Source organism: Oryzias latipes, chromosome 21 (assembly GCF_002234675.1).
Source record: "Oryzias latipes chromosome 21, ASM223467v1".
In the NCBI taxonomy this organism is placed as follows: Eukaryota; Metazoa; Chordata; class Actinopteri; order Beloniformes; family Adrianichthyidae; genus Oryzias; species Oryzias latipes.
The window spans coordinates 11,081,964-11,096,504 of NC_019879.2; the positions used below are offsets into that span (position 1 = coordinate 11,081,964).

At 39.6% G+C, this 14,541-nt stretch overlaps 1 protein-coding gene across 3 annotated transcripts in view; it reads left to right on the plus strand.

Annotated features, from left to right (window-relative positions):
* Positions 1-59: 59 nt before the first annotated feature.
* Positions 60-14,541, plus strand: part of rnf17 (ring finger protein 17) — a gene marked incomplete at its 5' end in the record, with an annotated part of 42,284 nt that continues 27,802 nt past the window's right edge. For all 3 annotated transcript variants that reach the window (XM_023950859.1, XM_023950861.1, XM_023950860.1), the window contains 11 exon segments: positions 60-228; positions 388-458; positions 1,892-1,966; positions 3,620-3,825; positions 3,918-4,007; positions 5,606-5,764; positions 5,966-6,137; positions 7,270-7,411; positions 8,950-9,137; positions 13,468-13,597; positions 13,742-13,904. In XM_023950859.1, the coding sequence (XP_023806627.1) occupies positions 60-228; positions 388-458; positions 1,892-1,966; positions 3,620-3,825; positions 3,918-4,007; positions 5,606-5,764; positions 5,966-6,137; positions 7,270-7,411; positions 8,950-9,137; positions 13,468-13,597; positions 13,742-13,904 (1,565 nt within the window).

The following is a 14,541-nucleotide window of genomic DNA, read 5'->3' on the forward strand; positions in this document are numbered from 1 at the left end:
TCCTCAGTTGAACTAGCTGGGTTTAATGTGTAACTTACATGTATGTTTTGTGTCAACAGGAAAACTGTGCAACTACATGAGCTGACAGAACTGGAGACACAGTTCTTTAGCAGCCAACAAACAGTTTCCCACATCCAGGAAAGAATCAAATCCTTGAAAAACGCCATGCAGATGGCCAGAGAAATACGACGCGTACCCTTTCTGGACCAGTACTGCGTCCTGGATAAGGTCTGGATTTTTATGGGTGTAAAATCTCACATCTGCTGCCTTTAAGACTTTGAATTTATATTTAGCAGCTATTGAATTTAAAAAAAAGGTTACATTTTTGGATTAACATTTTTATTTAATCAATTTTTAGTGATGAGTGTTAATGTTTGTGATCATTAGTTGTTGGAGACACTGAGGGCTCCTGTGGATTCATTTGATTTGAAGCGCATCTCTCTGGGGTCCAGTATGAGGTTTGTCATTTCAGTTATGGTTGTTTGAACTTCAATTTTCAAAGCATCAAATTCACTTCCATCATTTTGTTCTCAAGAACCTTTAAAGAAATGTTGTTTGTAGGGAAAAATGAAATTTTATGGTTTAACTACTGTGTTATAATGCACTAAGAATACATTAAAAATCAGAATCAGAGATACCTTATTGATCCCACACGTGGGAAATTTGTTTGTCACCATAGCAACTGACAGCAGAGGGAAAAAAGACTTAGAATTAAGTAAAAAAAAAAAAGGTAGGTAGTGAGTTGTACTGATCTATTGTGGTGTGGTTGTGCAACTCAAACGTGTTTTAAAATATAGTATTTCTACGACACCGTTTTAGGGCCAGTTTACAAAGATTTTTTATTTTATTTACAACTTGTAAATTTATGAGGAAAAAAAGGCATAATGGTTAAATTTACAAGATTTTTTCTTTTTTCTATCAAAAAAGTCATAGATAACAAAGAAAAAACACCGAAGTTGTCAGTTTATCAGAGCCTAGCTTGAAGATGAAAAATGTGGAGCATTTTATGAAGCTTTATTTCCAGATAGGAAAAAAAGATTCAGAACCTTTTGGTGACTCAAAATCAGATTGTCAGCGTAGCTGGCTTTCCGGTGTTTGGTGTCGACAAAGCGGAGTTTCGTATGTAAAATAAGAAGCTCAGACACGTTTGGGTGTAGAGGAGCGCAACTTTATTTTCCTTTTCATTCACACACCCTGAAATCCATTTGTCACCTGACGTTATGAACCTGTCATGCGCAGAAGACCAATGCTGAAGGTAAACAATGTTACATATGCCCCCTCCAGATGAAACGTCCCGTTTCAACATAAAACAACAAAGAGGAAAATAGTCTGTTATATTAGCATAAGAACATTGAAGATGCTGAAAAGTGCTCCGCCTCAGACGGAAGCATCACACAGACCTGGAGATCTTGTTTTTTGTGGAGGAAGAAAGAATTGGACAGCTGCAGGGAGACGGATGACTTCATCAACGCGCTGCAGAGATCCTGCAAACCACCAATCAATAAATAAAACTTAAATAAATAGTAAATTAAACAAATGAGCTTCCAAACATTTGGAACATTATCAGTAAACATTCAGCTCACCTGTTCAACTAAATTTAGTCGGTCTGCTCTGCTAGGGTTGCTTGTGTTTCTTTGCTTTTAGTGTACTGGATTTAAGGTTTTTTAACTTTTTTTTATTTTTCCAGTTAGTTTTAGACCTCTGAAAGAAAATCACCTAAAAAATGCACTGGATTATAGTCTTTTCATTTCCCAGTGCAATTCTCAATAAAGACAGCACAATTCTGCTAAAATATGATACATGACTTCCGTCAGTTTTACTGTCATTTCTTCATGCTGCCTACTTTGTTTTACTTTCTTTTTTGTTAAAGTTGTTGATGTTTGTGTGAAAGTTGTGTTTTTCAGGAAGAAAATCTAGACCAGAGTTTGTCTTTGTCTTTGAAGATGGAAAAAAGAAGCCTAAAACTGTGAGTTTTAATCTAATCTCTCATTCTAAGTACTATTATTTTACTCCTGAATATATAAGACTCTTAATTTGAATTAAAAGTAATTACCGTAAATTCCGGACTACAAAGCGCACCCGATTACTAGCCGAACCCACCCATTTTCACGTGTTTAACTACTTTTATACATACACAAGCCGCGTCGGAGTACAAGCCGCATGTACTAGGCAACATTGTCATCCTGAGAATTCACCTCCTGATTCCCAGAGTAAGTCTACTTCGTTAGCACACTCTGGGTGGAGTCAGCTTTGCCTCAAGATCATGTACTTGAATACACCCACATCTGCCAAACAGCATGGAGCTCTATTCTGTTCACAAGTTCCTCAGTTATGGTTTTTTTATTTAATTTTTTTTTTTTTTTTTACTTATTGACAATCTAGGTATCATACATAAAATTACTAACAGTAACCATATAATCAACATTACATCCCTCAGTTATGATGAGGAAATTTACATCCGCGATCTCCCATTTCCCATGAGTCTTAGGGGCTAAAGGCGGGGCCAACGTTCGCCTCGCCACACTGTTGTACGTGTTTAGGAATGAGCAAGTATCAGCAGTGCATGGAGGGGTGAACGGGAACAGCTCTCCTTCCGCTTGTGTCGCGGGAGCGTTATGGGAGTAGTAACACCAGTAAAATAAAGCAGCGGCGACTGAAAAGCGCGCGCCTCAGGGCGATACGCGCGCCTCAGCGCGGCGCAAGAAGTTTCCTTCCACAACAAACACTTTTGCTCCGCGGACGCCTCTGCGCTCCGCGCTCGCCCCGCGCGCTCCTTGTCTCCCAGGGAAGAACGCTTCGTCCCCATTCTGCGCTGGACGGAGCAAATCGTGTCTGTGCAGAGCAATCGGACTTAATACTGAATGTTTTGTGTATGAGGGGAGGATGCGTTGTTGCGTGTGGGAGCCATCAGACTGCCATCGGCCCCGCAGCTCTATGTGAACGAGCAGCAGAACATGTGTCCAGCTCACACAGAGGCTGTGAGCTTTTCAAAGCAAAATTCCGCTCAGTCCTTAGAAACCGTAAAAACGATCACGTTGATTTGTGTTTCCAGTCGTGTCCCGACAAATTAAAGGCTGATGTTATTCCCACATATTTACCTGCAGCCAGCCGAGTCACTATGACTCAGATGTAAATTCACTCCATGCGCTGTTCTCTCCGTCACGCAGCTGACCGGCTTTTCCAAATCCGTTGGTGATGGTGAATTTTTTCACGCTGCTTTTAACGATTGCTTTTAACTTGAAAGCTTCATCATATTGTAGCGGCGATCACGTGCACGTTGGGTCTAATGGCACCAAAGGATTCTGGGATGCGGCGGGGCATGCGTGTTTCGTTTTGTTGAACCATGACTGAAGTGTCTAAGACCTGAAGTCAAGTCCATGCTGTTTGGCTGCTTAGAAGTGTGTTGAAAATCATATGACTTGTGTTTGGTTTTAGATAGAGAATTCAGACCATTCACTGAGTCCGAAAATACGTACATGGTGGCCGCAAATTAAATCCATAAATTAGCCGCGTCACTGAATAAGCCGCAGGGCTGTAAGCGCAGAAAAAAAGTAGCGGCTTATAGTCCGGAAATTACGGTAAATGTTTAATGTAGTATCTCACTTTCACTCTCTCTCAGATGTGGTGCTGTGGAGGGGGGCTGCAGTGGCACCAAGCTCCCCAACTTCCAAGAACAGGACCAGGAGAACCTGAGGTCACAAAGTATCACACCAAGCCCAAAACCCTCTGACATAATCGACTTTTCTAGCCTCAGCTCCTGCTCAGACCTTCAAAGCCCAGATGTAATTGTTGAAGAGGTCTTAGAGGAGGAGGTGGAGGAGTTAGGCATGTAGAATTTGGCTTTTTCAAACATTATTATGAAGGTTTAAAAAAAAAAACTCAGTTCACCTTAGTTTACCAGCTGTATTATTCCACAGTTGACCCTGTCACTGGCCCTGACCGGATGAGCAAGAAACTGAGACACCAGAGTAAAAAACGAAGGCACCAGTCTTTTAAAAAGCAACATGGTATGAGGCGTCATTCATTACACACCAAATATTTTTTTACAGTGTACACGCTTTCAGCTTTATAAATGGGGTTTTGATGGAGTCTTAAAAGCTCCTTTGTTTACTAATCTAATACTATCTTAAAGACCTAAAAAGGTCTTGAATTTGATTTGAATTATGTTTTTCCTTCAACTTAGTTTGCTGTATTTTTTTAATGTATTTATGAAATGAGAAAGCAGCAAAGAAAGTCACACCAGTCCCCTCAGTTTCATCTGTTCAAACGTCATATGTCAAAGGTTTTCAAGAGTAGGTTTGTTGTGAATTTTGATGCTGCCAGTGAGATTTAATCACTGAGCCCAAACATGAAGAGACCAATTTCTGTAGATTTTTCTGTAGATTACACTTGGATTGAATGATTTGATTTCTTATGTGCTGTGGTTTTAATAAATTGTTAGAGCAGCTCCATACAAACCCACATACGACCTCAAGAAGTCTTAGATTTAACTAGTAGAAAGCATAAATCATTGTTTTCTGCCTAAAACAGCGTAATTACTCAAGAAGAAAAAGTAAATTGTTTTACATATTCTAACTATTTCACTGATATCTAGCCTTGTTGAAATGCTCAAAGCTGATATCATTGGTACCTTTTCCCCTTCATTTTTATTTGTGTGGTCCGCGCCTATAACAGTGTAGTAGAAATCTGTTGTTGCAGAACATTTAGTGTTCCCCTCCAGGGGCGGCTGCGGGGTTTCTAGAGCTGGGTATCAGAACATTTGTCAATCCATGTATATTTGGAACATGATTCTGAATTTGAGAAATGACTGAAATAAATATTTTCAACTAAATGATTTTATCAATAAAACCATTTAAGGGTCATGTGATCATCTAAGGTTTGCTGGTGGTTCCCAAGGTCAGAGCAAATAGCCATGGCGAGGCCACATTCCTGCACTGTGGGCCTTGCCTGTGGAACAACCTGCCTGAGAATGAGGGCTTCATCCACTGTGGGGGTTTTTAAGAAAAAAATTAAAACTGGTTTGTCTTGCTTTGAAGTAGATTTTACATTTCTTCCTGTTTTATTGGGATTTTTGGGACTTTTTTGTTTGTGTGTGTATATGTGTGTGTGTGTGTGTGAGGGGGGGGTTATTATGAATACTATTTTTTATTTTATTTTTACTATACATTTTTTGTGAAAGCACTTTAAGGTGTTTTGTTATGTGACTGGAAAAGGGCTGTATAAATAAAGTTGAATTTGAACTTGTAAACCTAAAATTTCTATCATTGTTTATGTTAAGGTTTGCATTGTGCTGGGTTTCTGAGCTGTTTGTAATTGGTTAGTGTTGGCTTTTGTCTTTCATAAAATTGAGCTTCAGTTCATCACAAAGGTTTCCTGACCCGACCTAAAGATTTTGGCCACAGGTTGACAAAATGCTATTAGACTGCCTAAATCTGCTGCCCAATACATTTTCCTCTTAAACATGTTAATATTAACTTATTTAAATATGTTCTATGCATACACTTTCCTGTTTGTTCAATTTTTAACGCAACTTCAACAAGAGCCCAAAATGTTTATAGTTTTGATGCTGCACTAATGAACCTCTGCCATGCCTCTTGTTTTGTAGACTCCAAGTGGGTGGTGGTGAGCCACATTGTGAGTCCAGCCCACTTTTATGTTCGCCATGTGGCAGACAAACTGGAAAGCGAGGTCCTGTCAAAGAGAATTCACAACCTCTGCTCTGGAAATGGCTGTTCTTTTGCACTTGGAGACTCGCTAGAAAGCAGTATGTACATAGTGATTCATTAGAGTTGTTTTTGTTGTATTCAAATTTCTATAAGTAATTTTGCTTTATAGTATTTTAAAATGTAATTTTTATTAGTGTATACATATTTTTAAAAGAAACTTGCCATTGTTATTAGTTATGCATCGGAGTATTGGATGAAATGCTTGTATGCATGAAGAGTCTGTTTTTCTGCGTCTCCAGAATCTCTCGTCTTTGTGCTGTCCAAAGAGAGACAGTGGTGCCGCTCCAGAGTGGTAGAAATCCTTCAGCAAGGAAACTTGGAGGCTGTGAAAATCTGTCCAGTCACACAGCTGGCTGGGGTTTACGTTTACTCTCTAGACTTTGGATTCTGCAGAAGGATAAACATTCAAAGGTAAAACATTTCTTAAAGTACCACTCCGATCATTTTTTATCTATTTTAAAAGCGTTTCCAGTTAGTTATGATTGTGCTGTCTGATGCTGTTTTTAGCCAAAATATAAAAAAGTCGTTTTCTGGAACATTAGTTTCTGCAGAGCTTCAGTAGTTCATTAGACATTCACTTCTGAGTTGTGGGCAGGACTGTTGGTGTGGAGCATCCTTGCCCCTCCCCATTACTGGGAGCTCTCTGTTGACATGCTCTCGTGCTAGGTTTAGAATGAATGGCAAATCTATTCACATTTTAGTTTTATAAAGTTCAGTCCACTGTTGTTTTTCCACATCCAAATAAGCCAAAGGGAACATTATCAGAACATTCTAGCACACTGTATGGTCACATGTCTTTGCTAAATTCAAAGTGTTTCCACACATTGGTCTGGAATGATGGTTGATCACTTTTTGCTGACATTACACGTGTTGGACACTTTGATGGAACTTGGTTGTTTTTACGTTATAGTAAAAATAAATCTACTGACCATCAACCGAAATGGTTTTTTCCAATATCCATTTAATTGATTGATTTTGTTGGCTCGAGGGAATATAAATTGATTTAACTAATCGGTTAACCCCTAATCAGAATGGGTTGGCGCAGAGAGCCTGTGACCTGCCCAGTGTATTTTCTATGTAATAAATGCGCTCTTTTTCAAACGGCATGCTTTCTTCCACTCAGAAATGCAATTTTAAGCTAATTTTTTAAATATATCTGATTCATTTTTAGAAAAAATCCATAAAAACACCATAAATACAATTTTGATTGGAGTGGGTCTTCGAACAAAGTCCCATCTTTTGGCACACAGGACTACATCTTACATCATGCTGTGAAGTCACACTGCTGCCTTGCATGTCGGCACAGCCTCCTAAAGCTCTTTTTTTTAAGCTTGTTGTTTTCACCATTCTTTGGAAGTGTATTTTCTTTTCTTGCAATGTAGCTTCAATATATAGGTCTTTCAGTTTCCTTTAAAAAAATTATGTAAGAAATATTGATCAGGTCAGGTGTGTCTGTGGGAAGAAACTTTTGCATCTGATCTGTTTGAGTTTTATATGCAAAGCCCTTCTTTAAGACAGTGTTGTCTTTCTCGACACCTTCCAGTGAGGACGGTACACCTGAAAGTACTCTAAAGGCTGTGAACAACCAACTGAGAAAGATTTGTGAAGACGTCAAACTGGAGCTTAGTGGCTTTGTCCCACAAGCCATCAGATGTTCACTGAAAGACCTCGTCCCATATGATTTGGTAAGAACTTAGAAAATTCTCTAATTTTAATCTATTTTAAGGTAGAAAAATAACATGTTTAACTGAGCTGCTCTTGAATAAGAAAGGGCATATGCAAAGGGACAGTTGGAAAAATATGTGGTGGACAGTAGAGAAGCAGATCATTTTTAAACAAGTCGTAAATCCAGGGTTTGACTGCATTTTGAGTCACTAAAACAACTATGCCAGGGGTCGGGAACCCATGGCTCACGAGCCATATCTGGCTCTTTTGATTGCCTCATCTGGCTTCGCAGACAATTCTTTAATTATACTTTTTTTTTATTTTCATTAGACCAGTCCTTCTTGGGCACGATACAATGCCAAGGGGGTACGCAGTAGTAGCGGTGCTTGGAGAAAAAAAAATCTGCGCCACTGTTTACTATTCTCTGTAATGTCACAGAGTTTGTACCAGCCTGAAACCTGCGAAGTGCTGTCTCTGTAGCTGCGCACTCCCGTCTCTGAGAAGGAGCGCGCAGCTGCAGGGACGGGATGCAGGAAAAGGGAGGGGTAGTGGGCGCAGGCAGCAAGGTGAAACACGCACTGGCTGTAAAAACTTAGAACACGCTGCCCGTCACATACCACACACTGCAGCGTGAGTATTGCTGTACTGGGAATGTTTGGCTCCACCATCAGCAAAACCACCATGCAGCACCAGAAGCCACATTTATGCTAAAAATAATCATCATTTATTAGCAAAAGCATAACGATGTTATTAAAAAGAACCCACAGACTTGTACTTTTAAAAGTGTTGAAATGACATAAAATGCACACATTCACTTGTATTTTTAGTTTTAAACATATTGTAGCGCAGCGGTCCCCAACCCCCCGGGCCGCGGACCAGTAGGGTCATTTGGAACTGGGTCGCACAAAATAAATAAATTACATTACTTCCGTTTTATTTATTTAGGAATCTGAAAGATGTTTTATTTTGAAAAATTGCCCGATTCTCTGTTCCATCCGTCTATGTCACTCTTGACGCAGGCCAATTGGCTCTTCTCGGTCACGTGATAGGTTACCGCTAAAATAAAACCCGGTAAGTAGCAAAATGAGTAAAAAACAAACGTCTTTGGAAATTTTCTTTGCCAAGTGGAAAAGGCCCAGCCAAGAGACAGAAGATGAGCCTTCCACTCCCAAAAATATAAAAAAGTTACATTTAATAGACAGTATCAGGAGTCCTACTTAAAATATGGATTTATCTCAATGGGAGATTCCCATGCACCATTCAGCATTGTGGTGAGTCGGATTTTTCATGCACTTACTTTGAAGGCGTGTTTAAACGTTACCACAGCGACCAGAAAGTGTGTTGTTTTTTTTAACTTGCTTTAACCTTTGTTTTTTTACATGTACAGAGATGACACATTTTAATGTTTTGGATGCAGTTCACGTATTTGGTGGGGCTATTACAGATGTTTCTACATTTAATATAATATTGTGTATATTAAAAATGGATTATTCTCAACTTGTAATCCATTGTTCCCCTAATTCAGAGGCATTAGTAAAGTGTTTTTGTTTTCATACAGGGCAAAGGCTGGGATAACAGGGCGCTCGTTGCTTTCCGCGCTATAACTGGCTCTGCAGCATTGGAGATGCAACCTTTGGGTCGAGACAGAGATGCGTTGTTGGTGGATCTAAGAAAGATTCCAGTGGAACAACACAGTGATGTACCCATCTCTCTCAGAGAGTATCTTGTTTTCAACGAAGTTGCCAGGTTTGTACAAAAATGCAATGAAAATTAATTGTAACCAGTTAAAACTGTTCATTTATAATCAAATCGACTGAAGATTCTGAATCATTTTTGGAGCTATCATGTTTTCCCGACTATAAGTCAATGCTATTTTACTCTATGCTTTAAACAACAATGCCATTGATATTTAGGCTTTTAAGGGCTAACAGCCTCAAGAGGGTGCTGAACCCGGAAGCGGAAGAGCGGAGCAGACAGTTGGAAGATGTGCTCTGCTGAGAAAGATGCTGGTTTTAAGCCATTGACTGTATAGACCAGGGGTCTCAAACTCGCGCCCCGCGGGCTTTTTGCGGCCCCCAAGATGATATTTTGCGGCCCCCGCCTCAATATGAAGGTATTATAATGTGGCCCGCCAGTCTGTATGAATGACACTTTTTCAGTATGGTGCGCGGAGCTGACAAACCAACCAATCACAGTGGGGTATATTCTTGGGGGCGTGACATTGTCTGGGCTTGAAAGCAGAAGGAACATTAAGGCAGGAGACCTGATAGCCCCCTCCCTGGACCACATTAAGGAGTTCCTTACTTTGCTATTTAGAACGTATTTATTCACTCGTAATTTTCTATAAACATGCAGTCCGTGCTGAACTTTTCTCTGGGCCGCACGGACCCGGAGGAGGGTTATTGTTATGGTTACGGTTAGGCGCGCGACGGCAACCAAACGGTTCTCGTGTGCGGCTGTTACTGCAGCCCACAACTCCCGCAGGAGATGGGCCAGCTGCGGAGAATAAATGTCACACACCTACATGCGTGACAGCAAACGGGGCTTTAACAATAAACACGTGTGAGCAACAACTTAGACACACTAAAAGTACATGTGGAAAATGCAACGATAGACATGTTTGAGATGAACCAGCGCCACGCCTGGATCATTAGTGAGACCAGGTGGGGGGGCAGGGATGAAGGCGAAGCTGCAGCGAGACTGAAGAACAGGAAGTTGGACTTAACATTCAATTTAGTTTTAATATGCCTCTCCCCATTAGTATGATCTTTGTTATTATATCTTTTATATTTATTTTAATTTGTGTAATGCATGTAGCCTTTTTTTATTCAATAGGTATTTTAAATTATTTTACTTGATCACTCAACTACAAAAACCATCAGGACACGTTTCCCACAATGCATTGTTTTGTAGTCTATTTGCGGCTTGCAGTCAGTGCAGTATTACATTTCCAGCTGCGTTCGCTCAGGTTGGGGCCTTGCTCCGCCCCTTTCTGGTGATATTTTTGTGATGATTGACAGGTGATGTTGGAGCAAAAGCAAAAACATACATCACACACCAGGTGATCTGCGCAGCGTTTCGTCCACCTGGGTGATCTCAAACATGCTTATTGTGCATCTTGGCTGCACTTATTTGGTGTCATCAACATGAATTTCCATCCTATTTTTATAAAAATATAGGAGTGGCTGACCGGCTGGTCTACAATAACTTGTGACCAGGGTTTAAATGTGCAAAAAGTAAGAAAATCAGAAAATGGTTACTCTATTTTGTTTCTCCTTTACTGATTTGTGTTTTAAAAAGTAAACTTAAAAAAAAAAAAAACATTCAACACAGACTCAAAATTGGGAGCACATCTTCTCTGACGTCTCCACCTTCAATATCAACAAGTCCAAGTACTGTCCAGATTTACAATCATCTTCAAGCCACACTGAGGGTCTCAGCTGTTTGGGAGGAAGTGCTGCCAAGTGTCCAGCAGTAACAAGTAGACAAGAGAAGCCGTGTTCAGAAGAATCCATTGATAGAGGTTACGGAACTGTAGTTATAATTCAACAGTGTTAACGGAACTGTGTTAATAGGGACATTTAAATTAGCAAACAGCAAATATAGAAGACTAATTAAACAGAAATGTATTACTGATTTATTTATCGATTGATTTTTTTTTTTATTGACCTATTTTATTTGAATGAGTTTTATGAGTACATTTTGTACAGAAAACAGTTAATAATAGAGTATAGTTAATAGTATAGTATGTTCCATACAAATTTATTGGGTAAATTGAGTTTGAGACCCCTGGTATAGACGAACTGGATAAAGTGATCCCTCCCTTCTCGAGTTCTAAATAGGAAGTACCCGCTGGCTCCAAGAAGCCAAAATCCCATTGATTTCTATAGAGAATTAAAAGCTATTATTCGATCATTCTATTGGACAGAATAATTATTCTTTCTCTGACAACTTTTTATGATCATGCTCTTGATAATCCTCTTTTTTTCGTGATATTTTTTATGTAGTGAAAGTTATCGTATTTTCACGACCATAGGGCACACTGGGTTATAGGGCGCAGTCTCAGTTATGGGTGATTTTTTAGTATTTGACACATACAAAAGGCTCACCGGGTGTTACGGCCCGTTAACACAGACCGGGAAAACATGCATGCAAGTTTTGAACCTTTCCTGCGATGACATTACTGACCGTGGTCGAAAGACGCAGGGGAAACTCACTTGCAGTGAGCGCTCTGCCCCCCTCCTTCCTGCACATGCGCAAGTGCAGACACACCTGTGTGTGTTAAGTGTGGTCTTATGGACCTTATGGTCACGAAAATATGGTAATCAATATTTGAAAACATGTGGTACTTGTTGGTTCCCACCTCGAAAATTTGATTGACAGATTCTCCTGAGCCTCCTTTCTGTGGAATAGGTGTGGACTTAGAACATGCTCATTTCTGATTGGTGACAGTAGTTGCCATAGAAACGTTGACTCAGGCGACTCAGGCCACTCTGACCAATCACCATGGTCTGCCTCCAACATGGCAACGTCCGTATCTTGGAGAAATGGCAACTGAATTAGCTTCATTTTGCAGGAGCTGGAGGTAGGGCATTTTCTATGGGTGATGTCACAAGCGCTCTGCCCAGTTCTTTTTTTATACAGTCAATGTTTTATAGTCAACTTTTGGAACTCATTGAAAAACTCATAATGGAAAACACACAAAGAAATTAGTGCAATGAGCTTTTTAGTTGAAAGCAATAATCTGGCTGTATCAGAAGGATCCAAGGAGGAAAAGTATTCAGTGGTATGTTGGAAACAACCGCATGCAGATCTGGTGCAATGCAAAAAGAATATTTGTCATGAGAGAACATGTTTTACTTGTGCTCAGAGTTCAAAGCAGAAGTTTCCATTAGTGGTGCTTTTTGATGACTTTGCCACAAGAAAGTCTCCCGAAAGAGTGAAGGCCAAGACAGATAGGTGGATGATGGAAAGCCCAATGAAGGATCGGCTGACAGAATGCTATGATAGATTTCTTAACATAAAAAAACATGAGGGCCCACATCACAGATGCTGTGAAAGCATTCATCGATTTATTTCTAGGGTCGTAGGAAAAAAATAAATTGTGTGAAATATCACGATATGTCATTTAGATACTTGTAATGATTTCAAATGCTGCCAAAACAATATTTAACGAATTATTCAAAAGCAAATGTGTATTTCAGAGACTTTTGTTTACCACCTAAACCTCCAAATGCTAGTTAGTAACTCCTCACACTAAGCCTCTATCAGCAAGTCTGGACCAAAGCTAAAAGACCCTCACAAGGACCATCTTGTGGTAGATTTCACTCATTATCCCTGCGTTTGCTGTTACAGAGCTCAGTGAGTCATGTACAACTCAGTTCTAGCCAGGGTTGGGTTCCGTATTTTTGTACCAAGTTGGTACTGGTACTGCCATATAACTACGATTATAGTAAAATAGAAAACATGAATATTGTGGATTTGACTTGCTCGTTGACTGTTAAAGCGACCAAGGTGAATCAACCGCTTCTGACGCAGAGAAAAGCGGCTTTTTATATCGGCTTTGCACTTATATGGAACACATTACTAGTGTAAAGTGTTGCACAACAGCAGAAAGCTGCTTTTCTCTGCAACAGAGACAACTGATTTACATTGATTACGTAAGCATTTCACTATGAAGCAAGTGCTTACAGGTACAAAGCATGTGCATTTTGAATCCTGACAGTAAATGGTGTTGCATATGAGTGCAAAGCTGCTATTCACTGCTTCAGAATCTGCTTGACTTAGGTTAATTGCATTAACGGTTGAAAAGTTACGGTAGTCGAAGGAATGTCAACACTGGAAATGTGAGGAGGAACTGAAAGTGAGGAGCAGCGTGAAAAGTTGATGATCACCAAGAAGTGTGGATAGGCTGGAATACTGCATGACAGAGACAGCAGAGGTTCAACTTTGTGTCAAGATTAAAGTGATATTGAGAGTGACGAGACTAAAAGGATGTGGGACCTAAAATATGGTACTTGGTGTCAGGTATTGTTATTCTTATCAACTTTACAAGTTTTTGTTTTTGTTTTTAAAGGTTTTATTATCCAGTGATTACGGACAGAAAGCCTTTGCTGTACTACCCTCCAGTTTATCCCAGAGTCAACACAGAACTCAATGTGGTGGTCTGCCACATCAACAGCCCTGGTGACTTCTACGTCCAAGCGGTATCAAAACAATTCCATGTGTTGTGGATGTTCTTAAAAAAGATGAGCATTTTAATAAAGTTTTGCAGCATCAAAGTTCTGTTTGGTGCTTTTCCATTTTATCTTTCCATTTGTTTAAAAATTAAAATACCACCATCTCACCAGGTTGACAGCATGGAGTCATTGCTGCTCACAACCAGACTTCAGGACTGCTATAACACTCCAGCTGTGCTTGAAGATGAAGAGCTTAAAGTCTACTGTCCGGAGATTGGACAGCCCTGTGTTGCCCGCTTTGAAGAAAACCTGTGGTACAGAGCACAGGTCATCGGTGAGGATGTTTTTGTATAGCATAGCTTAAAATAAAAGTCAATACCAGAAAGGCTTTTTAATTTTCAAAGTGAAGCTGCATTTGTTGACTCAAAATTTAGATGCAAAAGCAATATTCCAAACTGCTGTTTCATGTTCAACAACGCCCATTCTATCATTTAATTAAAATTATAAAGAAAAGGGAATTTGACATTTTATTTTCCAAAAGTTGGATGCGAGTTATTTTTTTTACAATAATTCTAGATGTGTTAAGGCTGTAAAATTCCTCACTACACACTTTTCTACTCTTTTCTCAGACAAAGATTTTCCCGCTTTTCTCTCAAACCTTTGTAGTAAAATAAGTCCAGTATCTTTAAAACAAAGATCTCTTCGCGATCAGATTTATGTAGATTTTGCAAATTGAACACATTCTGTACAGGAGGCACGGCACGGAGGAGACTGACGAGGCGCTGTTAAAAAAAATATTAAAATAAACGTAGAAATCGGCACAATAAAATCTGCAAAGCTGTAAGACCACGAAAGATGAACAGCGATGTAGCGAGTGATAACTGTAATCAGCTATCAGATATAAGTAAGATCGTCTTGTATGCACCCTACACAATACTTTACTCTTGTTTATAACATTCACTTTAATTACA